Source organism: Sus scrofa, chromosome 6 (assembly GCF_000003025.6).
Source record: "Sus scrofa isolate TJ Tabasco breed Duroc chromosome 6, Sscrofa11.1, whole genome shotgun sequence".
Classification (NCBI taxonomy): Eukaryota; Metazoa; Chordata; class Mammalia; order Artiodactyla; family Suidae; genus Sus; species Sus scrofa.
Genome location: NC_010448.4, coordinates 82,434,969 through 82,460,797, shown reverse-complemented (window position 1 = coordinate 82,460,797; position 25,829 = coordinate 82,434,969). Strand labels below are relative to the sequence as shown.

General features: G+C 37.9%; 1 protein-coding gene across 1 annotated transcript in view; it reads right to left on the bottom strand.

Annotated features, from left to right (window-relative positions):
* Positions 1 to 25,829, bottom strand: part of CLIC4 (chloride intracellular channel 4) — an 81,998-nt gene that overhangs the window by 22,241 nt on the left and 33,928 nt on the right. Inside the window, exons 2-3 of the mRNA XM_021095589.1 lie at positions 18,595 to 18,704; positions 6,873 to 6,998 (exon numbers count right to left, since the gene is read on the bottom strand). Of these exons, the coding sequence (XP_020951248.1) occupies positions 6,873 to 6,998; positions 18,595 to 18,704 (236 nt within the window). The remainder of the gene's footprint in view (positions 1 to 6,872; positions 6,999 to 18,594; positions 18,705 to 25,829) is intronic.

Genomic DNA, 25,829 nt, shown 5'->3' with positions numbered 1-25,829 from the left:
TTCTCTATCAATGAAATTACATAATAAACTTTTCAGTGAATGACTGTAGTAAATTTCACCTGTGTGTATATGTATATTTTATATATATTTATACATATATAATATGTATTTTTTCCTAACTATAGAAAACCTTATCTTCTCCCTCCCTCTTGCTCTCTTTTCCTGCCTGAGCTGAAACAGTTAACTCGCGCTTCAACATCCCTGAATTTCCCTTGACTATGAAAACAACCAGCCTCTAGTTTAAATGTTTCCACCACTTACAATACAGTACCTCCATTCACTCACTCCAAACAAAAAATAGTGCAAGGAACAAAAGTGCCTCTTCAATACATCTACGACTCCCTCTAGCCAAGTTTCCAAATTTACTCTTCGTTTCCCCAACCAATAATTAGCATTACCTACTTTTTCTAATGAAGTAAACATAATTTTCAAAATAACTTACAGGAAGGTAGACTTGAATTACAGGTCATTTATATACCCACTATTCATACATATATTCATTTACTCTAATTATTGAGTACCAATTGTGTGTCAGGAATTGAACTAAGTGCTCAGCTTGCAAAGATGAACACATAGAAGCATAGTTACTAGAGATCTATTTTAATGAACAGGTAAAAATGAAGGACTTGCAATCAGCAGATCCTTTATTCATATGGAAATAGATCCTATTACAATTCTTGAACACACACACACACACATACTGTTCTCTAAAGCAGGTTAAACATGCCCTACTCTTCTCCAGGACAAACAATTAAATTTGTACTATTAATTTAATGGATTTAATACTACAGTTACAAGAGACCACTCAATCTTTCATTTTGCCTAAAAGGAAGTTATATTCTAGAAAGCTTACATAACTTGGTCCCCAAATCACAGGACTGGTTAAAAAGTATCATCAAACTAAAACTTAAGATCTCTTGTCCTAAGAGTGCAGTGTTGTTTTTGTTTTTGTTTTATTACAGATCAGATTCTAAAAGATAAATCAAATGCTAAAACAGTAGGTCCAAAATCAGTTGTCAACTTTTTTTGCATTCCCCCCAACACTGGATTTTAATAATACATTCCTTATTGTTAGTTTTAGCAAACTGCTTGATAAAGCAACACTTTTCAATTATTATGAGCATTCATTTTAATATTTAACAAAAGGAAGGTAAATAATGAATAAAAGGCTCTGTGTCAACAATAAAATAGACATGCACACCCCGAGTATTTAGACTCAAATCAGTCTTTTATTACATTCTGTATCATATTGCAGACTATGATTAATGGTAGACTAGCTAAGAATATTTCCATCCTTTAGAAAAGACCCCAGACATTTTCTCCTTTCTTGCGTTAACATAAGAATAAAGGGTACTTATAGAGTCTATTAAAATATCCCTGTAAATTCAACTTTCATGGTCTATATTTCTCTTTTTTTAAAAAAGGCTTAATTACAGTTTATAGAGCTCTTCTTCAAAATCACCTAGCTTCCTCTATCCTTCTATCCCTTTATCAGTAAGTTAGCCAAATATACAGGCCTGCTTCAGTTAAAAATCCAATTTTCAAGTTTTTTGAAAGCTTTTTTGGGGGCAAAGTTGCTCCTTCATTCAAGCAAAGGGAACTAAAAAAAAAAATAACCCCAGAAGAGAAGATAAAGTTTCCTCTTTAGAACCTATAGTTAGTTACCTAAACCAGCAAAAGTTCTTTGATTTCAACTTTTGCCTTTAAACAATTATAGAATAGACAGTTGCCTGTATTTATATTAGTTGTGATTAAATCAGAAATGCTCACATTAAAAAACCCTTGGAAATGCTCACATAAAAAACCCTCTGTTCTCAGTATTATCAAATGCCAAAAACAGGGTAGTAGAAATGCTAGATTCTAGTCCACCAGCTTGTACAGTTATTCTGCCTCTTCTCTTCATCCTATCTGGAAACAAAAAGGCTTACACTCAGTGAGAGGAGGATCAGCAATAGCTAAGGAGCTGAAGGCCTCCTTATCCTACAGAGAAAAGGCAGATAGTCTCTGACTGCCCTGGAAAAAGAAGGCACGTGGTGGCCCTAAAAACACTGCTTCCTCACCCTCATCCTTCAGATGCAGTTCTGCATGAGAGAAAGTATGCTGTTTGATCAGCATTTCACATTACAGAGCCCACTAAGGACAAGGCACTCCCAATCCAAACATGCTTATATAAATAAAAACTCATCAGAATTTAAATCTCACCTACTTTTTAAAAAGGTTCATTAAATTCACCTGGACAGCCACCTTTAGTACCACTTGGTTATCACAGTAAAACAAACCACCTTTGCTTCCTCTCCTAGCCTTCCGCTAAGCTTGAGCTAGCCTTCAATTTTGTGCTAAAACACAATCCCAATTAAAGACTCACATTTCACCTTTTCTAAAAGTCAAACTCGACTGAATGAGATATAGAAGGAAAAAAATAGAGGAAATATAGGTTTTTGAAATCATCTAGAGCTGACTTTGACAGTAAGTATGTCAGCTCTGCCACCATTAACTGTGAAACCTTAGACAAATTATTTGGACTACTCATCTTCAGTTTTGTAATAGTCTTGGAGAGGATTGAGATAATCCACAAAATAATCCACAATGCACAGTGCATGGCACATAATTAGCACGTGAACATTAGTAACAGCCTGAAGCATTAGAAACACCAAAAATACTCCCTTCTAAACAAAGTAAAATTTCAAACCTTTATTTAGAAACTCTTCAGAATATAAACTTCAACATAAAAACAAGGAAAATGCCTACCTTATATAGCACAGGGAACTATATCCAATCTCTTATGATAGAACATGATAGAACATAATATGAGAAAAATGTATATGTACGTATATGACATGTATATTTATGACATGTATATATGTATGTGTGTATGCAGGACATGTATATATGTATGTATGTATATACATATATAGATGACTGGGTCACTTTGCGGTACAGCAGAAATTGACACAACATTGTAAATCAACCATACTCTGGAGTTACCATTGTGGCTCAGAGAGTTAAGAACCTAACATAGGGTCTGTGAGGATGCAGGCTCGATCCCTGGCCTCACTCACTGGGTTAAGGATCTAGCACTGCTGCAAGCTGTGGTGTAGGTCACAGATGTGGCTTGGATCCTGCCTTGCTGTGGCTGTGGTATGTATAGGCCTGCAGCTACAGCTCCGATTCACCCCTAGCCTGGGAACTTCCATATGCCGTGGGTGCAGCCCTAAAAAAAGCAAAAAAATATTAACCATAGAGAGAATTTAACAGATAATGAACTTTTTTTTCTTTTCTCTTTAGGGCCACACCTGTGACATATGGAAGTTCCCTGGCTAGAGATCAAATCAGACCTGCAGCTGCCAGACTATGCCACAGCCACAGTCACACCAAATCTGAGATACATCTGAGACCTACATCACAGGCCGGATCTTTAACCCACTAAGCAAGGCCAGGGATCAAACCTGCATCCTCATGGACACTAGTCAGGTTCTTAAATCACTGAGCCACAATGGAAACTCCATGAACTCTTTATAAACAGAAAGATCTCCAAGTTTTAAATTAAATTCTTTAAACTGAAAGAAAAGACCATCTCTGGTTAGAATATCGTTATGAATATGCCAAACTGAAATGAAGCTGAATTTTTCTTTTTTTCTTTTTCTTTTCTTCTTCTTTTTTTTTTTTTGCTTTTTAGGGCCGCATCTGCGGCATATGGAGGTTTTCAGGCTAGGGGTATAATCAGAGCTGCAGCTGCCGGCCACAGCCACAGTAACTCCAGATCCAAGCCACGTCTGCAACCTACACCACAGCTCACGGCAATGCTGGATCCTTAACCCACTAAGTGAGCCAGGGATCGAACCCGCAACCTCATGGTTCCTAGTCAGATTCGTTACCGCTGCGCCACAACAAGAATTCCAATTATCTATATATAAAAAGCAAAGTGAAAATATTTTCAATGTTCACTTCAAAAATCTATAATGTCTTACAATGTACTGGATGCCAAAAAAATAGAATATTTTGACATTAATGCTATATTTCTCTTAATGTTTATTCCATCTGAGAAAAATAACAGGGAAGAATAATTTTTTTCCTTTTTTTTTTTTTTTTTTTTTTTGCCTTTTAGGGCCGCACTCAAGGCATATGGAGGTTTCCAGGCTAGAGGTCGAATCAGAGCTACAGCTGCCTGCCACAGCCATAGCCACAGCCACACAGGATCCGAGCTGCATCTGAGACCTACACCACAGCTCACAGCAATGCTGGATCCTTAACCCACTGATCGAAGCCAGGGATCGAACCCGCATCCTCATATATACTGTAGGATTTGTTTCTGATGCACCACAACGGGAACTCCCTAATAAAAATTTTTTGTTGTCATTCTTATTGCTGCTATTGTTAAAGAAGGCAGCTAGAACAGAATATAAGAAAATGCCCATTTTACTGAAATGGTATATGTTATCAGCACACTGATTTCAAAAATGTAAATATCTTTGGGAGAATTACACAATTAACGTTGCAGACAATGCTGAAACATAGAGTTTCCTTCATAGAGAATGAATGTCACTCAAACTGTTTCTCTACAATTCAACACTAATACAATGATCTACATTTATGAGAGGAAGACCACCTTCATTAGTGTCTGAGAATAAGCTGGCAAATACAGAACTTTCCTTGGAGCTGAAAGGTTTCAAAAAGTGTAAATATACATATATAAATAAAGAATAAAAAGAGATCCAATAGGTTCTATGATGCAACAATCTCTCAAAAGTTATCTCTAAGCTGAATGCATGTTTGTAATAGTTCCTTACTGAAGTGTATAAAGCTTCAATTTTTACTTTATAAGGATCTCCAGGGGTTTTTTTAAGAAAAAAATTTTTTTGGCCACACCTCAGGCATGCAGAAGCTCCTGGACCAGGGATCAAACCTGAGCCACAACAGTAATGAAGCCAAGTCCTTAACCCCTAGGCCATCAGAGAACTCCTACAAGCTCCTCAGTTTTGATTTATTAGCATTCTTTTTTTTTTTTTGTCTTTTTGCTATTTCTTTGGGCCGCTCCTGCAGCATATGGAGGTTCCCAGGCTAGGGGTCGAATCGGAGCTGTAGCCACCGGCCTAGGCCAGAGCCACAGCAACTCGGGATCCGAGCCACGTCTGCAACCTACACCACAGCTCACGGCAACGCCGGATCGTTAACCCACTGAGCAAGGGCAGGGACCGAACCCGCAACCTCATGGTTCCTAGTCAGATTCGTTAACCTGCACCACGATGGGAACTCCTGATTTATTAGTATTCTAACAGCCTGGAGGAAAAGTCAAGATGTAGTTTTATAATACCCATCTACAGAAATTTTACTGAGGATGGAAGGAAGGTTAGGACTCTTGGGAAGCAGTTTATCTTAAAAGAGATGTGACACTCTTATAAAGACAGGAAGAAAGACAGAATAAACTTTTAGAAAACGAAATCTTGAAGTCCCTGGTGGCTTAGCAGGTTAAGGATCTAGCGCTGTCGATGCTATGGCTCAGGTCACTGCTGTGGCATGGGTTCAGTCCCTGGCCCAGGAACTTCTGCATGCCACAGGTGCAGCCAAAAAATAAAATAAGGAGTTCCCGTCGTGGCGCAGCGGTTCGACCCCTAGCCTGGGAACCTCCATATGCCGCAGGAGCGGCCCAAAGAAATAGCAAAAAGACAAAAAAAAAATAAAATAAAATAAAATAAAAAATAAAATAAAATAAAACAAAATAAAGAAGGAAAGAGGAGTTCCCGTCATGGCTCAGTGGTTGACGGATCCGACTGGGAACCATGAGGTTGCGGGTTCGGTTCCTGGCCTTGCTCAGTGGGTTGGGGATCCGGCGTTGCTGTAGGCTGTGGTGTAGGTTGCAGACGCAGCTTGGATCTGGCATTGCTGTGGCTCTGGTGTAGGCCGATGGCTACAGCTCGGATTGGACCCCTGGCCTGGGAACCTCCATATGCAGAGGGAGCGGCCCTAGAGATGGCAAAAAGACAAAAAAAAAGACAAAACAAAAAACAAAAAAACCCACAGAATCCCAGTATCACCATCTAAAAAGTTAATTTCTTTGGACGGTAGTAGCTTCAGAAAGTTACCTTTAAAATGGCCTAATAGGAGTTCCCGTTGTGGCACAGCAGAAACAAATCTGACTAGAAATGATGAGGTTGTGGGTTCAATCCCTGGCCTCACTCAGTGGGTTAAGAATCTGGTATTGCCATGAGATGTGCTGTAGGCTGGCAGCTGCAGCTCTAATTGGACCCCTAGCCTGGGAAGCTCCATATGATGCGGGTGCGGCTGTAAAAAGCAAAAAAATAAAATAAAATGGCCTGATAGGGGTTACTGTAGCTGTGGTGTAGGCTGGCAGCTGTAGCTCCAATTTGGTGCCTAGCCTGGGAACCTCCATGTGCTGTGGGTGCAGCCCTAAAAAGACAAAAAAATAAAATAAAATAAAATAAAATAAAATGGCCTAATAGGAAATCTCCCAGCCTTCTGTACCACACACACTTGCTTGGACATCCTAGCTGGGTTCAGTCTGAACCTGTCTTTCTTTCCCCATCTCTTCTTCTCCCTAAACTTCTCTCTCATTTTGGGACTTGAAATAACCAGTCTTTCCTGACCTATCTCACATGTCCCAAACCTACTTATACCAGGTACTCCATAGCTTAATCAGATTCCTACCTTTCTCAGTGTGGCTTAGTAGCTTAGCCAGAGGCCAATTCTGACATTTGTGTAGCATTACAATCACTGAAGAGAAGTTCTAGTCATTCCAACTTAACGCTATGAAACTATAACTTAAGTAAAATCAGGACTAATGTCTCCAAGGACTAGATAAGACAAAGCTTTAAAGAGAGAGCAGTATTTCCACACATATTTACTTTGATACTCACTTCGGAGGGCACAAGACTTCTTCAAGAAATTCTTCAATCTTATTTACATCCGTTTTGACCTCATTGTTGAAAGTTATAAATGGTGGGTGGGTCCCTGGAGCCAAGTTCTGCAGGTCAGCAGGCTTCCTGTTAGGCAAAACAGTGGTCAAAAACAGGTCATTTTTTACTCTGAGAAAGCAACAATACTCTACATTTTCAAAGTGGTTCTAAGTTTTCAAGTATATAAAAATAAATAAGAAACAGTATTTTTCCACTAAGTATAACAACCACAATAGTACTCTAATAAGAAGCAAACCTCCGCAAAGCACATAATTTATAATACAAAAATTAAGTCTTTGATTTTAAGTCCTTCATTCTCATTCCAAATTTAATTGAGGTACTTATCAGAAACAGTGGTAGAATGAGGGGAAGAAAACATGGCAAAGTCAATCTCTAGTCTCAACTCTGGCACCAACTCATTGTGTAAAGATGGGCAAACTAAAATTTCTCTATTTTGCTAGGCCTTCATTTAAAAAAGTAAAAACAAAAATAAAGGGATTCCCTGGTGGCTCAGCGAGTTAAGGACCTGGCATTGTCACTGCTATGGCTCTGGTTGCTGTGGTGCAACCAAAAAAAAAAGTGTTTTTCTAAAAAGGGGGAAGAGCCTCTGAGTCCTTTTCCATATGATTCCAAATTCAGATGCTCCTCTTTTCCATTTTCCTCTAAGTCTAGACTTAATGAAAAAGATCACCAGATTTGGCTAATATCAAAATTACCTCAGTTTCAATATATAAAAGAAAGTATAAGCGAAGGTAAAGGGCAACATAAAATGAACAAAATACGACAGTATAACAAAGATTTCAAATACTTACTAGATAAGGATTTTGTCCAAATTCCTTTAAAAAGTCATCAAAAAATCAAATAGCTATAAGTCAAAACAAACTGATGAGCAATAGGTGAGTGAGCACATGGGAAAATGTCCAAAAGTACAATCATCAGAGAAATTAAAAATTAAATAATGAAGATATTTTCCTATTAATTAGGAAAAACTGAAGCTACACAGAACACTAATAAAGATGGTCAAACTGGTATGCGACCGTATTAAAAAGGAAAACGTAGGTTCACCTAAGTCCACCAATGAATCCTAGAATCAATAACATGACCAGATATGGTGTGCACCCTAATGATAAAATATGAAGCCTACATCACCACCTCTGAAGCATTCTTACCAAAAAATTGAACCTGACTCTAAAATCAAGCCTCCAAGGGCAGTTGTCTCTCAAAGGGTGATCTAGGGAACTTTTTTATTAGCTGGCCCATAAGGTCAAAACCATTCACATAAGACTAAGACAGCATTTACCTTTTTCACTCATTCTCTCATTCTGGATAATGTTTTCTATAGGCTACTTGGTGAGTGATGTCACAGGGTAATGTATACAGAAGCAGATGGGGGAGAGTGTCTTCTATTAAGGCAGACATTAGAGATGTGTTAAAATGTAAAACAATGCCACTCTTCCAATTTTTTTTGGAAAATACAGTTATTTTCAATTTTTAGAAAATTTTGTGATACATAAGTTCATAATTATTCTATATAAATGAGTTAGTAAATATTTTAAATTTCTCAGTTTTAATTTATAATATAGTAAAATTAATAATAAAAAGCTCTCTGAGGTCCTCAGTAAGTTTAAGTGGATCCTAGGACCAAAATTTCATTTACAGGAAACATGAGAAGTTACAAGACAAAATTAAATGATACCACAAGGAAGCAATCAGCCAAATCCAACATTTTGGACAATACACAGTTCAACTTATTCATTTCTATCAGTCAGTGGCATGGGGACAAAAAGGCACAAATGTGGGTTGGAAGGGATTGTTGTAGATTAAGAAAAATTTAAAAGACATACCGAATAGAGCAGATTATGTTTGAATCTTAATTTGAACAAACCAGCCAAAGATAAGGTATTTTGGAGATAAATGGGGAAAATAGATTAATAATTTAATTATTAACCTCATTATTCATTGAGGTTAAGTAAGAAAATGTCATTATTGTTTGGGAATGTACACAGAAGTAAGTACAGGTGAAATGACAGGATTCCTGGGATTTGCATTAAAACATTTCAGAAAAAGAAAAGGAAAAAAAGAGACAAAGCAAATGGGGACAAAAATCTTTTTTTTTTTTTTTTTTTTTGCTTTTTTTAATTTTTATTTTTTTGGTCTTTTTGTCTTTTAGGGCCACACCCACAGCATATGGAAGTTCCTAGGCTAAGGGTCTAATCAGAGCTACAGCTGCCAAACTACACTACAGCCACTTGGGATCCAAGCCATGTCTGAGACCTACACCACAGCTCAAACCAACGCCGGATCCTTAACCCACTGAGTGAGGCCAGGGGTCGAACCCACATCCTCAACAATCCTAGTCGGGTTCATTTACTGCTGAGCCACAACAGGAACTCCAGGGACAAAAATCTTGATAACAGAATTGAAGTTATGGGGAAATTTATTCCTTTTTGTATATGTTTGAAAACTTTAATAATTAAAAAGATGAACTTAAACTTAAAAAAGTATGATAACATATTGTTTCAAAGAACATCCCCCCCCCCATTACAGCCCTTCCTTCCTTCCTCCTTACCGCAATTTGAATAAAATAAAGGATAACTTTAAGTGTACCATGGAGAAATACTTTATCATTAAATGGTATTTTTTAAATAGAGTGTACCCTAAAATCTATACTCAGCCCAGCTTATCAATTTCCCCTGGTCTTATTCTATCAATTCTCTTTCTCCTTTTCCTTCACTCTCTCTGCCGCCACCACCACCACACTACCTACGCTACCTTCTCCCCTTCCCTCCCTTTCTCAGTTTAGGTTGGAGAATGCCTCATCTATTACTACATTCCAATCAAATATACAAAGACTTACTGATTATCCAATCAGTCCAAATTATCTAACTCTTGGAGCCTCCCTCTACCCAAGTTCTAGAGCCTCCTTCCCAAACCAAAGAAAAATAAGACTATCGGCTTAAACTAACCTAAGCTCCAAAAGGGAACTTTTAAAAGTCAAAATACGACTTGATTTCCAACTCTGATTCTTTTACTGAGCATTCTTTGGTCAGACAAGTTGAGCATAATACATCAAACTTGGAGTTTCTGTTGTGGCTCAGTGGTTAACGAACCCAAATAGTATCCATGAGGACACAGGTTCAATCCCTGGCCTTGCTCAGTGGGTTAAGGATCCAGCGTTGCCTTGAGCTGTGGTGTAGGCTGGTAGCTGCAGCTCTGATTCAACCCCTAGCTTGGGAACCTCCATATGCCTTAGGTGCAGCCCTAAAAGACACACACACACACAAATATACCAAAGTTGAGTCTTCCAGACTCCCTCCCCCCGCCTTTTTTTTTTTTACAGCTGCACTTGTGGCATGGAAGTTCCCATTCCCAGGCCAGGGGTCAAATCAGAGCTGCAGCTACAGCCTATATCACAACCACAGCAAGACCAGATCCAAGCCTCATCTGTGACCATAGCTTGTAGCAACACCAGATCCTTAACCCACTAACTGAGGCCAGGGATCAAACCTACATCCTTGCAGAGACAACATCAGTCCCTAACCTGTTGATCCACAACAGGAACTCCAGACCTACATTTATTTAAATAGTGAGGTACGCTTGTAAGGTTCTTTTATAAGTACTCAACTCCAAATTAGAATTAATCCTATTCTATTTTTCATTTCATTGGTTTATCTTCCTTATTCCTTCTTACTCATCATCCTACTTGCTCTTTGATCACTAAATGGTCTAGCATGTCTTCAAGTCACCCACTCACATTCTCACTCTGACTCACATTTGTTCCCACTTATAATTTATTTCTTCCTCAACTCAAGAAGACCTTGTACATAATCAAGAGTCTAGAAACCCTAATAGTTTAGGGCTTACATATTTATTTTCAAACCCTAACACTTTAAAAGGTAGCACAAAGGAAGAAAAACAGTATCTCTTCACAGTAAGCAGGGCTAAAAAAATTGTATAAAATATAAGGGAAAGTGAACACACATATCTCCCATCAATGCCAGTGATAAGAATGTCCCTTAATCTTGTCATACACAATTGTGGTCACCTGGAAAACACTTCTCATTCCAAAGTTATAAAAAACATATCCACCAACATTTTTATAACTACTAAATAGTCCATTAATGCCTAAGTATAATAATTTTTTTTATGAACAGGGTGGAGTTAGGTAAAGGAGAAGAAAGAGATCAATGCTTTAAAATAACCCATAGGGAGGGAGTTCCCATTGTAGTTTGGCAAGTTAAGAATCTGAATAGGATCCATGAGGATGCAGGTTTGATCCCTGGCCTCACTCAGTGGGTTAAGGATCCAGTGTTGCCACAAGCTGCAGTGTAGGTGGCAGATCCAGCGTTGCTGTGGCTATGGTGTAGGCTGGCAGTTGCAGCTCCAATTCGACCTCTAGCTTGGGAACTTCCATATGCAGTAGGTATGGCACTTTAAAAAAAAAAAAAAAAGATATAAGTAATACTCCATAGGGGAGGGCAGCAAAATAAATAACAGCTATTACTTCTATAATAAATTATGAATTATGAATAATAAATTTTTTTTCCCCACAATTTCAGTATGTGGAAATTCCTGGGCTAGGGCTCAAACCCATATCACAGCAGCAACCCAGGCCACTGCAGTAGCCAGATTCTTAACCCATTGTGCCACAAGGGAACTTCATGACAGAGAATAAAGAACCAAAGACTGAATAAAAAGTCCCAAACTGAATAGTTCTGCCATTCACCAGCTACATGACTAAGTAAATCACAACCTCTTTGGGTCTAGATTTTCTCATCTCTACTATGGATTTATAAGACCTGCTTTGCCTGTAAAGATCATATCAAATAGTGTGAAAGTGAACTAAACTTTATACAAGTGATGAAATTGACAGTTTTTAACTCGAGTCTGATGGTTCAAAATTGATTATCTAGCATTAACTAGTAATAAGAAACCTGATTAATATAGAGGCATATAAGTGAAACCAGGCATATGATTACCAGTTTTCCTTAATATTAATGATTGAGGAATAGTCCATCTTGTTTTTGCTAAAAGGCTATACAGATTTGTTGTTGTTGTTGTAGTTGTTAAGGTGATGAGACTATTTTCCAGGATTAACTGTTGAAGGACAATCATGTTAGGTGCTTACTCTAAGTGATAACAGATTTGAGAAGAAATTTTAATGCTTCTAAACAGATTAGTAAACTTCAAATAAACAGACAAGTTGTAAGCACTGAAATGAGTCACTCAGAAGCTATTATCAAGTCAGCAACCAGAGAGAATCTAAGATCCTTCAAGTCCTCACCTGGCACTCTAAGGCCTCAGGTGTTTTGTCTGACCCACAAAGGCTCATTTTTATAGACGCTTAACAGAAACTTAACATTTCAGGAACTGCAGTGTGAGATAAATGAAACTAAACCAACAGGAAATAGCTAAAATTTTCAGAGCATTTTTGGTTTATTTCATAAAAAGCCTTCAATAACCAGCCAATAATTCATTTAAACTCATTCAAATATCTCCCTTAAGTGATACCCAGGAAAAGCAAAATGCATAGAATTGATGCCTTGAAATAAGAGCATGAATATTCTTCAATGTTTGGTTTTTGGTTTTTTTTTTCACTTTCACCATTACTTATCAGAGTAGTCTTTTTTATATAATAGTCTTCTACTTAGATGAAAAATTATTTCCTATTTTATTTCTAGATGAAGAAAAGGAAATATATAAAAAGCTAAAATAAGAACAAAGAAAGGGGAAAAAAGGGAATGAAAAGGAGGCATCTTATAGGAGTTAATACTTTAAGCAACTTAAGTGGCTTAACTTCAATTAAAATTTAATTCAGCCCAAACAATCGGAGGCCCTGAGGCTGATGGCTCAGTTCCAGCTGCTTGGTATAAAATGAGCACAGCACAGCCAAAGGACACTGGAGCTGGTTCTTAAAAATAACCTACTGTAACTAGTTAACTCACTAAAGAGAAAAAAAAAAAATACTAAGTATGTAGACTTATCTGTTAATTGAGTTCTCTTTTAAAGGTGCTGATTTTTGGAGTTCCCGTCGTGGCGCAGTGGTTAACGAATCCGACTAGGAACCATGAGGTTGCGGGTTCGATACCTGCCCTTGCTCAGTGGGTTAACGATCCGGCGTTGCCGTGAGCTGTGGTGTAGGTTGCAGACACGGCTCGGATCCCGAGTTGCTGTGGCTCTGGCATAGGCCGGTGGCTACAGCTCCGATTAAACCCCTAGCCTGGGAACCTCCATATGCCGTGGGAGCGGCCCAAGAAATAGCAACAATAACAACAACAACAACAACAACAACAAAAGACAAAAAAATAAAAAAAATAAAAAAATAAAAAAATAAAGGTGCTGATTTTCAAGACATAAAATTCATACAAATTAAGAGAATGCTGAACACTATATGGCAAATGAGAAAAAAAAAGTTAACAGATCTTTTGTTTCAGATCACTTTACTCCTATTAATTATTCTTCATTAGATCTGCTATATTGTGACTAAGTCACTAATTGAATGACTGAATTGTTGACAACAAACCAGACACCAAGATCCTAGTTATTAATCTGTCTGTGTGTCCCAGTTCAACTAATTAAAGGATTTTATTTATTTTGATTAAATGTGGTATGCTGCTAATCTGTCTACTCTAACGTCAACTTCTGGAGCAATTGTTTTAAAAGAAAATAGCACCCATGAAAATATGGCCTCAAGAGGCTTTTTCATGTTTGAAATTATCTTGAAAAAGAACATAGAGACATGTGGCAGTGAAATTCTGTCTCTCTCTCACTCTCTCTCTCTCTCACACACACACACACACACACACACACACACACACGATGTACATTTGATTTAGAATGCATTCATGAGACACACTCTTGAACTGTAGGACTGTTTTAACAGGGCTTCATGTAGCCCAAGTCAACTTGATAAAGGGGAAGAACAGTCTGTACTTTCCTGACTGATCGGCAGCAGGAAATGAATGATTTCTCTAAAAAGCTGGCCTGTTCCACTCCATTTATTCTGTGTTATTCATGCTTCTGTTTACTGAAGATGTACCTGAAACTCAAACTGATCTTTCAACTTGCTGAAGACTATTTTCAGAAGGGTGGAACCACAGAGACATGATAATGAAAGAAAATTATCTGAAGAATCTATTTGGAAATCATCAGATTTTGTTCAGAGTTTATAACTCCTTTTACAATATACAGAACCATCAGTTTTATAGTCCCATTGTAACATTTTAAACTATTACCAAATTTTTAACATTTAAACTATCAATCTTCCAAAGCTTTATGTCATTATTATGGCAACTTATACCTGGTCTGACTCACACAATACGTTACGAATGGTTATGTTGTATTCTGAAACAGAAGGAAATCATTGGTGACACTACAAAGAATGAGAGAGTGTCAATGTTTAAGGTGGGAATGGGAAAGGAAAGCAAACATTGCCCAGACTTTTAAAAGTGGTCATCTCCAGAGTTCCCATTGTGGCTCAGCAGTAATGAACCTGACTAGTATCCATGAAGATGTTGTTCCATCCCTGGCCTTGCTCAGTGGGTTAAGGATCCGGTGTTACTGTGAGCTGTGGTGTAGGTGGCAGATGTGGCTTGGATCCAGTGTTGCTGTGGCTGTGGTATAGGCCGGCAGCTGCAGCTCTGATTAGAGCCCTAGTCTGGGAACTTCCATATGCCGCAGGTATGGCCCTAAAAAGCAAAAATAAATAAGTAAGTAAATAAATAAAGTGGTCATCTCCAATTGATTTATTTTCTCAGAGAATACCACAGAAGAGAGATTTTATTCACTGGTAGTATAGCAGATATCACTGTTTTTACCTTAAAAAGCTAATTTCTTGGTAATTTCTACTCTCATTTCTCAAAACCAGAAAAGTTTATCCTAACAACTGTGTGACAAAATATGGCCACACTCAAGCTATATACAAGTTAGTGTATCAGTGTGTGTGTCTGTCTGTCTGTCTGCCTGCCTGCCTCTCTCTCTGTCATTATTGTTCTCAGGCTTTCTTCTTTCTCTTCCTCCAGCCTACCCTCAGGCTTATCTGTGCTCTAATGCTGCCAATCTCTGATTTAGGAACTTCTGAGCATAAGGAAGACAGTGGAAGTCTTCAAAAAAAGATCTTGACTACTGCCACAAACCTGCCAGCCAGAAAGACCCTATAACACCAGTGTAATGAAATAATGAATTCTATTCAATAACAGGTTTGAAAATGGTAGTAAAAAGTACCCTGAACAGTGTTTAGCACATAGCAGACACTAAAGAAATGTCAGTTTATTTTTCCCTTCTTTCTTCCTGAATTTAAAAATGAGATAACTGACCTCTAAGAAGATGAGGCAGCTGGTCCAAGATACCAGGAAAATCAGGGACAGGGCTCTCTCCACACAGAACCCCTAACACTTTCTACTATGCCATGGCTATTCCTCTTTTGATGACAGGGGATAATATTAAAATGTTTTCAGTTATATCTACCTAAAGCTTTTGTTCAAATGGCAGTTGATACAAACCTAAATTCCTCTTAAAGCTTGGGAACTTTTTTTCAATATAAAAGTTCTATAATACAACTGTAGCATAAACAGAAATTAGGTTTAGAAATTACTCCCACGAAAGCATTAAAGCAGCACTGGCAGGCTAGCAATGGGAGGTGTTCCAAGCCTCACAGGGGCACATGAATACCACCAGCACAGTCATTAACACCAATTGAGATTCAAAGCGAGTGTGTCACACAGTGCCAGAACTAGAAACTGGCTTGTTCTTATGGAGGAAATGTCATGTAACAGTAATTTTTTCAAAGCAGAGTGAGTAGGCTTCTAAATGCTCTCTGTTGAGCTCTATTGCTCTCTGTCAGTTTGTTCTAGAATCAGTACTTTTCACCAAGGAATTAAGCAATTATCAGGAAAAGCAGGAAAATAAGCACTGTAGGCATTTTCTCCCCTATAGCTTTCTAAAAAAAAAGTCATATTTAAAGTTTTAAAGTTAAGAATATATTATGAGGAGTTCCTACTGTGGCACAATGGGTTAAGACCCCGACTGCAGCAACTTAAGTCACTGCAGGTGTGGGTTGCATCCCTGGCTTGGTGTTATGGATTAAAGGATCTGGCATTGTTGCAGTTGTGGTGTAGGTTGCAACTGTGGCTCAGATTCAATCCCTGGCCTGGGGAACTTCCATATCTTCCATATACCACGGGTGTGGCCATAAAATGGGGGGAATTTTTATATATATATACATACACATACACATATAATGAAAGGTACTTTTTACTACAGGATGTTTTATTCCTCTGTGACAACTTTACACTTTTTTTGAGCCAATATTCACTCTCTTGGGGTACCTTCTCTTTGAAATCTTACTTAAGACTATATAGAAGTGTGTAAACGTATAGAAAAATCTGGAAGGATGCTAAACAACAAACTTAAATGCTTTATCTCTGTGAAGGGGAAGCTGATAACCAAGGGTTGGGAATTGAGGGAACTCATTAACATGCATTACTTGTACACTTTTAATTGATCTTAGGAAGCATTTTTAACTTTGCTACACAGGAGGAATTGGCCCAACACTGTAAATCAACTATACTTTAATAAAAACAAATATATATTTTTTAAAAAAAAGAAAAGCATTTTTTTCAGACACAGTAGACCTAAATTTTTTAAAGAAAGCTAAAGAATACAGGCTCCAATATCAAGTGTTCTCCACTGGTTTTTCTATAAAACTTTAGAAAATAAATACACATCTTCTTTGAGTGTAATATTTTCTATTTAGGAGGCTCTGAATCTTTCATCCTACTTCCTATGTGTTACTTTTTACAGTTAGTGTATATTACTCTTAAACACATACAAATCCTCAAATACCAATCAACCCCCAGGAATGATGCCTTTAAAAGTTTGTAAATGAAAAGTAAAACAGACAGATGACTTAGAAACAGCCGTTATTAGTTCACTTCCTTTTCTGAACCAGATTCCCATCATTTATGGTGCTATTACTGGTTTGTACTACAATCAAGTACTATATTGAGCTATTCAAAGAAGGCTTTTCCGAAGCATGGCAGTCAACTCACTTGCTCCAAGCCAAAAATGGAATAGGAGAAATCTATGTATTTTAAGACACAGTAAGGGTGTGTGCCTAGCAGTATGGTCTATTTTTAGCAGCTATATTGGGAAACTCCCTTTGTGAACGTGGGTAGGAAAAAAACAGTAATAGAAGGATAACGACATGAATTATTTCATTCTTACAATAGCTCTGTCCAATTATGAGCTAGGTATGTCTTCAAAACAGACTATAGTTTTAATTCTTACAACCCCCAAAGGCTTAACCGCTACATATACAAGGGTTCCTGGAAGACTTTATGGCTTATTTTCAATAAATAAATTTTAAGTCTACAAAATCTCAAATCCATGAAGTAAAAAACAAATTTTAAGGAACTGACAGGGGTCCCAGAGAATGCTAACCTAGAAATGGGAATGGGATTACAGCTGTCAGACAATTCTCACTTTGTGATGCCACAGAGATAACATACATGAATACTCCTACGTATAAAGTGATAGATAGCCTGTCAATATTTTTTTCTTGGACATTGTTCAAGGCTAATATGCTTAAAAAATAAGCAGCAAATCATGTTGTGGCATTTGTGTCAAGAGAAAAACCTTTCCACTGCCAAATCCTAGATTTTCTATTGGTATAAATGTTCTCAAGCCTTTGTTTAAATCTTTTTTTTTTTTCTTTAAGTACAAATGTTCATGTTTGCTAAGGGAGAACAGAAATTCCTGAACAAAAAATGATTATTACTTATCAAGTCTCTTCTCAGCCCTCTCCACTCTGGTCTAAGTAGAAAAAGTTAGAAACAACCCTTCAATGGGCAAGAACAATTAGAGGGCCATAGATAACTGCTCTTATTCTATAATTATATTTAATTAAATATGGTTAGAATTGTATTATAGAAAGCTTCTCTTATTCCCTGAAAAGAAGGTTAAGTGAAATAGACACAGTAGTAGTCAGCCTCCTAAAATCTCATTCTTGGCTTTAAAGATCCAGATTACATAAGCCCGGTGCTTACTAGCACTTTTTTTTTTTTTTTTTTTTTTTTTTTTGGTGGTCTTTTTGCCATTTCTTGGGCCGCTCCCATGGCATATGGAGGTTCCCAGGTTAAGGGTCGAATAGGAGTTGTAGCCGCCAGCCTATGCCAGAGCCACAGCAACGCAGGATCCAAGCCTCGTCTACAACCTACACCACAGCTCACGGCAAAGCTGGATCCTTAACCACTGAGCAAGGCCAGGGATCAAACCCGCAATCTCATGGTTCCTAGTCGGATTCATTAACCACTGAGCCATGATGGGAACTCCCTTACTAGCACATTTGAGAAGCCATCTGCTTAGGAGGTTCTTCACAGCTCCATGTTTATCCTAGAACACCACAGATTTCACTTCATTCACACTAAAACAGCTCCTTGTGCTGGTCTTGAAATATAAGGTAAACATACAATAAGTTCCTAAAAGACTGAGTGGCCACATGTAATATACTGACATTGTGAATTATCCACAATACTTACACAAGTTAAATGTGTCCATAATCAGCTGAACTTCAATACATTTCTTCAGAGAATATACGAAAGCCAGGTGAGGGAAGGGGAGAGGATCAAACTGAAAACAGTAAAGTATATACTCAAGTTGATCCCCAAATGCAAACAAATCTTACCTTTTCAGGTCAACAGTTGTTACACTAAACACAACTCCTTTGAGCCAAAGAATCATGAAGAGCCTCTGAGAAAAGGGGCAGTTTCCTATGCTCTCACCATCACTGCCAGCCTGGGAAACAGAAAGAAACATTAAAAAAACACGGTCAAGTGATGATACTCAAAACGATAGGCCTTTTTCTAATTAATCAAGATGACTAGAAGATAGGAAAAAGTTACATTGTGGAAGGAAGGGAGGAAATTCAGGTCTTTATTATTTTGCTCTTTCATTTGCCTCTTTCTCTTCTTAAAAATGGCCAGCCTAGTATAGTGCTGTCCAAGAGAACATTCTGCAATGACAGAAATTATCTGTATTACCACCATCCAATCTGATAGTCATTTGTGATGTAAACCTAATGGGTACTTAAAATGTAGCTAGTTCAACTGAACTGAATTTTTTATTTTATTTACTTTTAATTAGTATACATTTAAATAGCCACATGTGGTTAATGGCTACCATACTGGATAGCACAGATCTAATCAATCCTTAGGGAGTACATACATACATCCTTGTTTCGAAGCAAAGACAAAGCCTATCATGTGTTTTATGAAATGTAAGTCATTTCTTATTCTATCAGACAATATTCTTTTTTTGGGAGGGGAGCATGCCCATGGCATGTAGAAGTTCCCAGGCCAGGGATCAAACCTGTGCCACAGCATCAACCCAAGCTGCTGCAGTGACAATGCCAGATCCTTAACCTGCTGCACCACAAGAGAATCCCAGTGAGACAGTATTCTTTATAGGGCAACAAAAAAACAGAAACTTGTGCCTGTCTCCAAAGTAAAATAATCACAACCTCCGCCACATTAAAAAAATATATATTCATTATAAAAATCCCATATCTTATTTATACATTCCTACAGGGAACAAAAAAACAAAAGATATATTTATAATAAATTATTTGTAATCCTCCTTAATGACTGGAGAAACTGACTTCCCGGAGCTCAATGATGAGATAGAATTTTCCTAAAAATATATATTCTTTAAATTCTATGTGCCTTATAATTTTCAAAAGTTTAACACACGATTTCATATAATCCCAAACAACCCTTTTTTATCCTTATTCCTATATTGCCCCTCCCCCACTCTGTGAGTGTGCTTCTTGTTTTATTCACTAGTCTGTTGTTTAGACTCCACATACAAACGATATCATACAGATTTGTCTTCCTCTGACTTATTTCACTTAGCATAATGCCCTCCAAGCCATCCATGTTGGTGCAAATGGGAATATTCCATTCATTTTTATGGGTGAGTAGTATTCCACTGTGCGCATGCACGTGTGTGTGTGTGTGTGTATTTATATATATAGTGTGTGTGTATTTATATATACACATCATGTCTTCTTTATCCATTCATCTGTTGATGGATACTCGGGCTGCTTCCATACCTTGGCAATTGAAAATACTGCTGCTGTTAACATTGGGGGGCATGAATCTTTTTGAATTAGTCCTTTTCTTTCTTTTCAGTGGAACTGCTAGGTCATATGGTAGTTCTACTTTTAGTTTTTAGTGAAAACTTCATACTGTTTTCCACAGAGAATGTATCAATGTACATTCCTACCAACAGTGTCCAAGGGCTCCCTTTCCTCCACATTCTCATCAACATTTGCTATTTGTGTCCTTTCTAATGATTGCCATTCTGACTGGTGTGAGGTGATTTCTCATTGCAGTTTTCATTAACATTTCTCTGGTAATTAGTGATCTTGAGTATCTTTTCATGTGTCTGTTGGTCATCTGCATTTCCTCTTCAAAAACATGTCTATTCTGTTCTTCTGACCATTTTTTTAAGTAGTTTTTTTTTGCTTTTAAATAAAAATAATTATTAAAATTCAAAGTTGTTTACTCTTCTATCCATTCCTTGAGTATCCATCTCATGAGCATCCATCCAGCTGCCTGTCAGTTGGTAAGGTGCATGACTGCTGCTCATAAGTGCCTTTGAAATCTTCAGGATAACAAAACATCTACCTTTCCTTAAAACATGTTCCATGCCTTGTAGCCAACACCTCTCTTCACACCTTTATACAAAAGGTCCCCAAAATATGCACCGCAAGCAAGCCACTGACAGATAATACCAGGTACCCCCAAAGAAGCTGGTCCAGACATGTTAAAGATTCAAGTCCACCCCTTCAACTTTGCTTTTTGAGTTCAGTTGTATGAGCTGTTTTTATACTTTGGATATTAACCCCTTATTAGTTATATCATCTGCAAATATCTTCTTCCATTCAGCAGGTTTTTTCATTTTGTCACTGGTTTGCTTTGCTGTACAAAGGCTTTTAGGTTTCATAAGTTCCCATTTGTTTATTTTTGCTTTTATTTCCTTTGCTTAGTAGATGGATCCAAACAAATATTGCTGCGATTTATATCAAAGAGTGTCCTGCCTATGCTTTCCTCTATTTACAGTACTCAATCTAACACTTAGGTCTTTAACCCATTTTAGTTTATTTTTGTATATGGTATTAAGAAAACATTCTAATTTCATTCTTTTACCTATAGCTATCCAGTTTTCCCAGCACCTCTTATTGAAGACACTGACTGTTCTCCATTATTTATTTTTGTCTCCTTTGTCATAGATTAATTGACTTGAAGTGTGTGGGTTTATTTTTGTGCTCTCTATTCTCTTACATTGATCTATGTGTCTGTTTTTGTGCCAGTACCATACTGTTTTAATTACTTTTTGTACTAAATTACTACTTGTGACATAGTCTGAAGTCAGGGAGCATGATTTTTCCCACTCTGCTCTTTTTTAAGATTGTTTTGGCTATTTGGGTCTTCTGTGCTTCCACACTTTTTTTTTTTTTTTTTTGCCATTTCTTGGACCACTCCTGCGACACATGAAGGTTCCCAGGCTAGGGGTCGAATCCAAACTGTAGCCACCGACCTACGCCAGAGCCACAGCAACACGGGATCCAAGCCACATCTGCAACCTACACCACAGCTCATGGCAACGCCGGAACCCTAACCCACTGAGCAAGGCCAGGGATCAAACCTGTAACCTCATGGTTCCTAGTCAGATTCGTTAACCACTGAGCCACTACAGGAACTCCTCCACACAAATTTTTTAATTATTTGTTATAGTTCTGTGGAATTTTGATAGCGACTGTATTAAACCTGTAGATTGCCTTGGGTAGTGTGGTCAGTTTAACAATATTAATTCTTTCAGTCTAAGAACAGTAATATTTTTGTTTGTATCATCTTCAATTTCTTTCATCAGTAGTTTATAGTTTTCCAAGTACAGGTCTTTTACCTTTTCTTTTTTCTTTCTTTCTTCTTCTTTTTTTTTTTTTTTTTTTTTTTTTTGGCTATGCTCACAACATGTAAAAATTCCCAGGCCAGGGACTGAACCCACTCTACAGCAATGACCCTAGCCAATGCAGCGGAAACACCAGATCCTCAACCTGCTGTGCCCCAAGGGAATTTCCCTTCTATTATTTTTAAAATAAAAACGGAAACACTACAGAAAGTCAGAGTGCCCCTACCTTCGAACATTTCACTTATTCTTCTAGATTTTTATTTTCTATGTACACGCCACTTTGTCCTTTTAACCATGTGATCACACTATGTAACTTTTTTACAAGATTTTATCCCAAACTAATGTAATGAATGCTCTGGAGGCTGTGATGCTCCCACCAGGATGGTATCAGAGAAGACCAAAGAGACAGCCAGTCCTTTCAACCCTTCCAGACAGTAAGGAGAAGCCCTCCTTACTGGGGAGCCATCGGAGGCCTAGCATAGAGCAGTCAAGTCTTTCACCATCAACCAGCCAAAAAGACCTTGACTGGGGTGTCAGTAGAGCTCACACGGGGAGCTAGAACTCTCACCCCTACCCCAAAATAATTAGAAGCCTCCTCACCTTGGGTGTCAATGAAGGCCAATAGGGCCTGGCTTCTATCTCCACTTGGACTTCTACCTGCACCTGGCTTCTCCCCTCCCACTCCCCCTTTCCTGTCTGACTCCCCTCCAGAGCAGTGTCAGAGAAGTAATTTGAGTGTCAGAGAAGTTTAAACAAGGTTTAAACAAGATCCAGAGTTTCATAAAATAATAAGAAAATGTTAAGGTTTCAACTGAAAACACTTGTCATACTAAGAACCATATCAAACTGAATGAAAAAAAGCAATCAGAAGAAGTCAATGTCAAGATGAAAGAAATGTTAAAATTATCTGACAAAGATTTTTAAGCAGTCAGGATAAAAACACTTCAATGAGCAAATATGAACAGCTTAAAACAAGTGGGAAAAAAAATAGCCTCAGCAAAGAAATTCAAGATATAAAGAGCCAGAAATTTAAGAACTAAAAAATATAATAAATGAAATAAAAAGCTCAGAAGATGGGCTCCACAGCCCGCCGGTAAAGGATCTGTAATATGATACTACACACCACCAGAGGGTAGAAGCCAGAGCTAACCCATTTGGCCTTTGCTGGCATGGGTGGAGGTAGCACCATAGATTTTTCCTGTGGTGTTTGGAGTAGAGCAGCTATTGTCTGAAAGCTTTACTCTTGCCTAGGCTGCCCCTTTCCTGGCTTTTTGGCTAGAGATCAGTCTTGGTTGGTCGTTTTCGGGTTTTGGTTGTTTTTTGTTGTTGATGGGGGCGGGGGAGTTGTCTGCAACTGTTGGTATTTCCACGTTGCTGGCTCCTTTTTGTGTGTGTGTTTTAGGGCCACACCCACAGCATATGGAAATTCCCAGGCAATGGGTCCAATTGGAGCTACAGCTGTGGACCTACGCCACAGCCACAGCAATGCAGGATGTGAGCCGCATCTACAACCTATACCACAGCACACAGCAACAACAGATCCCTGACCCACTGAGCAAGGGCAGGGATAGAACCTGCATCCTCATGAATACTAGTTGGATTTGTTTCCACTGCACCACAACAGGAACTCCTTGCTGGCTTCTAGAACTCCAAGTCTGGGATGCATGAAGCAAAAATCAAAAAAACTCAGACACCATCCGTTCCATCCTCCCAGAAGTGGAAGTTTCTCAGAAGTATTTAATGTAGAAGTATTAAATTTAAAAAGCAAAATAAAAATATATAAAAGGTGGTATATACATATAACGGAATATTATTTGACAATAAAAAGCAATGAAGTACTGACATATGCCATCTGTAACTTGGATGAACTTTGAAAAATTATGCTAGGTAGAAGGAGCCAGTCATAAAAGAACACATATTCTACAACTCCATTTACATGAAATATCCAAAATAGGCAAGTACAGAGTTCCTGTTGTGGCACAGTGGGTTAAGGATCCAGTATTGCCGCAGCTGTGGTGTAGGTCTCAGCTCTGGCTCGGATTAGATCCCTGACCTAATGCCATAGGTATGGCAGAAAAAGAAAAAAAAGGGGGGGGGGGCAAAACCACAGAGACAGAAAGGAGATTAGCAGTTACCCAGGGCTGGGGCGGGGGGGGGGGGGGGGGGGTGCGGTGGGAGGAAGGGAAGAAGTGTTGGGAATGTCTGCTAAAGGGTACAGAGTTTCTTCCGGGAGTGATAAAAATGTTCTAAAATTAGACTGTGGTGATGACTGCATAACTGTGTATATACCAAAAATCCCATTGAATTGTACACTTTAAATGAGTGAAGTGAATATATAAATTATACCTCAATAAAGCCATTTCAAAAATATATACACATAGATTACAACTATAAATAGATACATAATAGACAAAATTTTGATTTGGGATAAATAGTTTTTAAATTATGATTATACATTACAAAAACATATCTATAATATTTTCTTAAAATTAGAAAGCCAAAAAAATTAGAAAACCTAAATAATCAAAGCAAAAATGTGAACAATACCACTAACACAGAAATAACTGCCAATTCCAGATAAACAATAAATCTCAGCACTGATTAAGGTTTTGTTCTTATAAAAGGGCTGGTTTTGTTTAATATGCTATCTAGGTTTCTTCTCACACACTCACTATTCCTCTCCCTGCCTCCCCACCCCTCACCCTCATCCCAGGACCTCTGTTGTAATTCTTGAATTGCCTAATACCAGTATTTAATGAGAAACTGCTGGACTAACTCCTATGTTACAGAAGAAGGGTCAGTGGTAGATGTCATAAACATTTTAATGTTTTACTAATTCAAGGTTAAGGAACTGCTCACTTAGAAAACCCAGTTTAATCAGTTTTAGGAATAGTCAGATTTTAAAACACTCTAGAAAGAGAGTTTTAACTTGGTTCCCCTCTATTTTCTTGTGTTTACGGCACAGGGGGTGAGGGGTTATTATGACTAGGGCTAGAGAAAGAGAAGCTGGGATCTGAAGGTAAGAATAGGCTCCTGACCATTAACTTACTTTCCTTGACCCGTTTTCTAGGGAATGTATGAGAACATGTACAGCCAAAAGAATGGACTTCAAAAGTTTAAGACCTCACTTACCTTTAGCAGGGATTCTATCTGCATTAGCTGTCTAAATTCACAAAATAGCTTCCTCTGATTTAGATTAACTTAAAAGTCACCAAAAAACACACACTAAATGGGCAAAGTCACCGGGCTTCTATTATCTACTTCCTCAGAGTTTTTACTAAACACATGCTGGAACTAAAGTTTAGAGCCCTAAAGGTTTATAAGCTGTTATCTTTCTATGGGGTCTGCAGAGTACAGAAGAAATAAGGAAATAACAAGATTGAGAATCAGACATACCTGGATTTGAATCCTGACTTCACTACTTATTAGCTGTGTGATCTTCAGTAAATTACTTAACATCTCTGAAACTTAACTTCCTACCACCATGATATTATGAGGATCAAATCAGTTAGGGTGCACACAGTTCCTGGCACATGGTAAGAGTTTAATAACTGTTACCTGGCTTTAAAGATACTTCATGGACAGAATTTAAGGCCTAACAACAATTCTTCAGTTCCTGCACTCAGTTATTAAAATCCCTAGATTACTTAATTACTTCAGAAAATAGGAGTGAGGAAAGAATCTAAGTAACTTCCAAACTAAGTTCTTCCAAATGACATATATATGCCCTAACGCTTTAAGAAATATGGTCTATGTAAAGTTTAAATGGTCCACTAAATGGAGTGAAGCAAAGATATCTTTTCTTTTCTTTTCTTTTCTTTTTTTTTTTTTTTTCCAGGCATGCCTGCAGCATGTGGAAGTTGCCAGGCCAGGGACTGAACTCGTGCCACAGCACTGACCATGCCAGATCTAAACCCACAGTACCACAAGATAACTCCCAAAAAATGT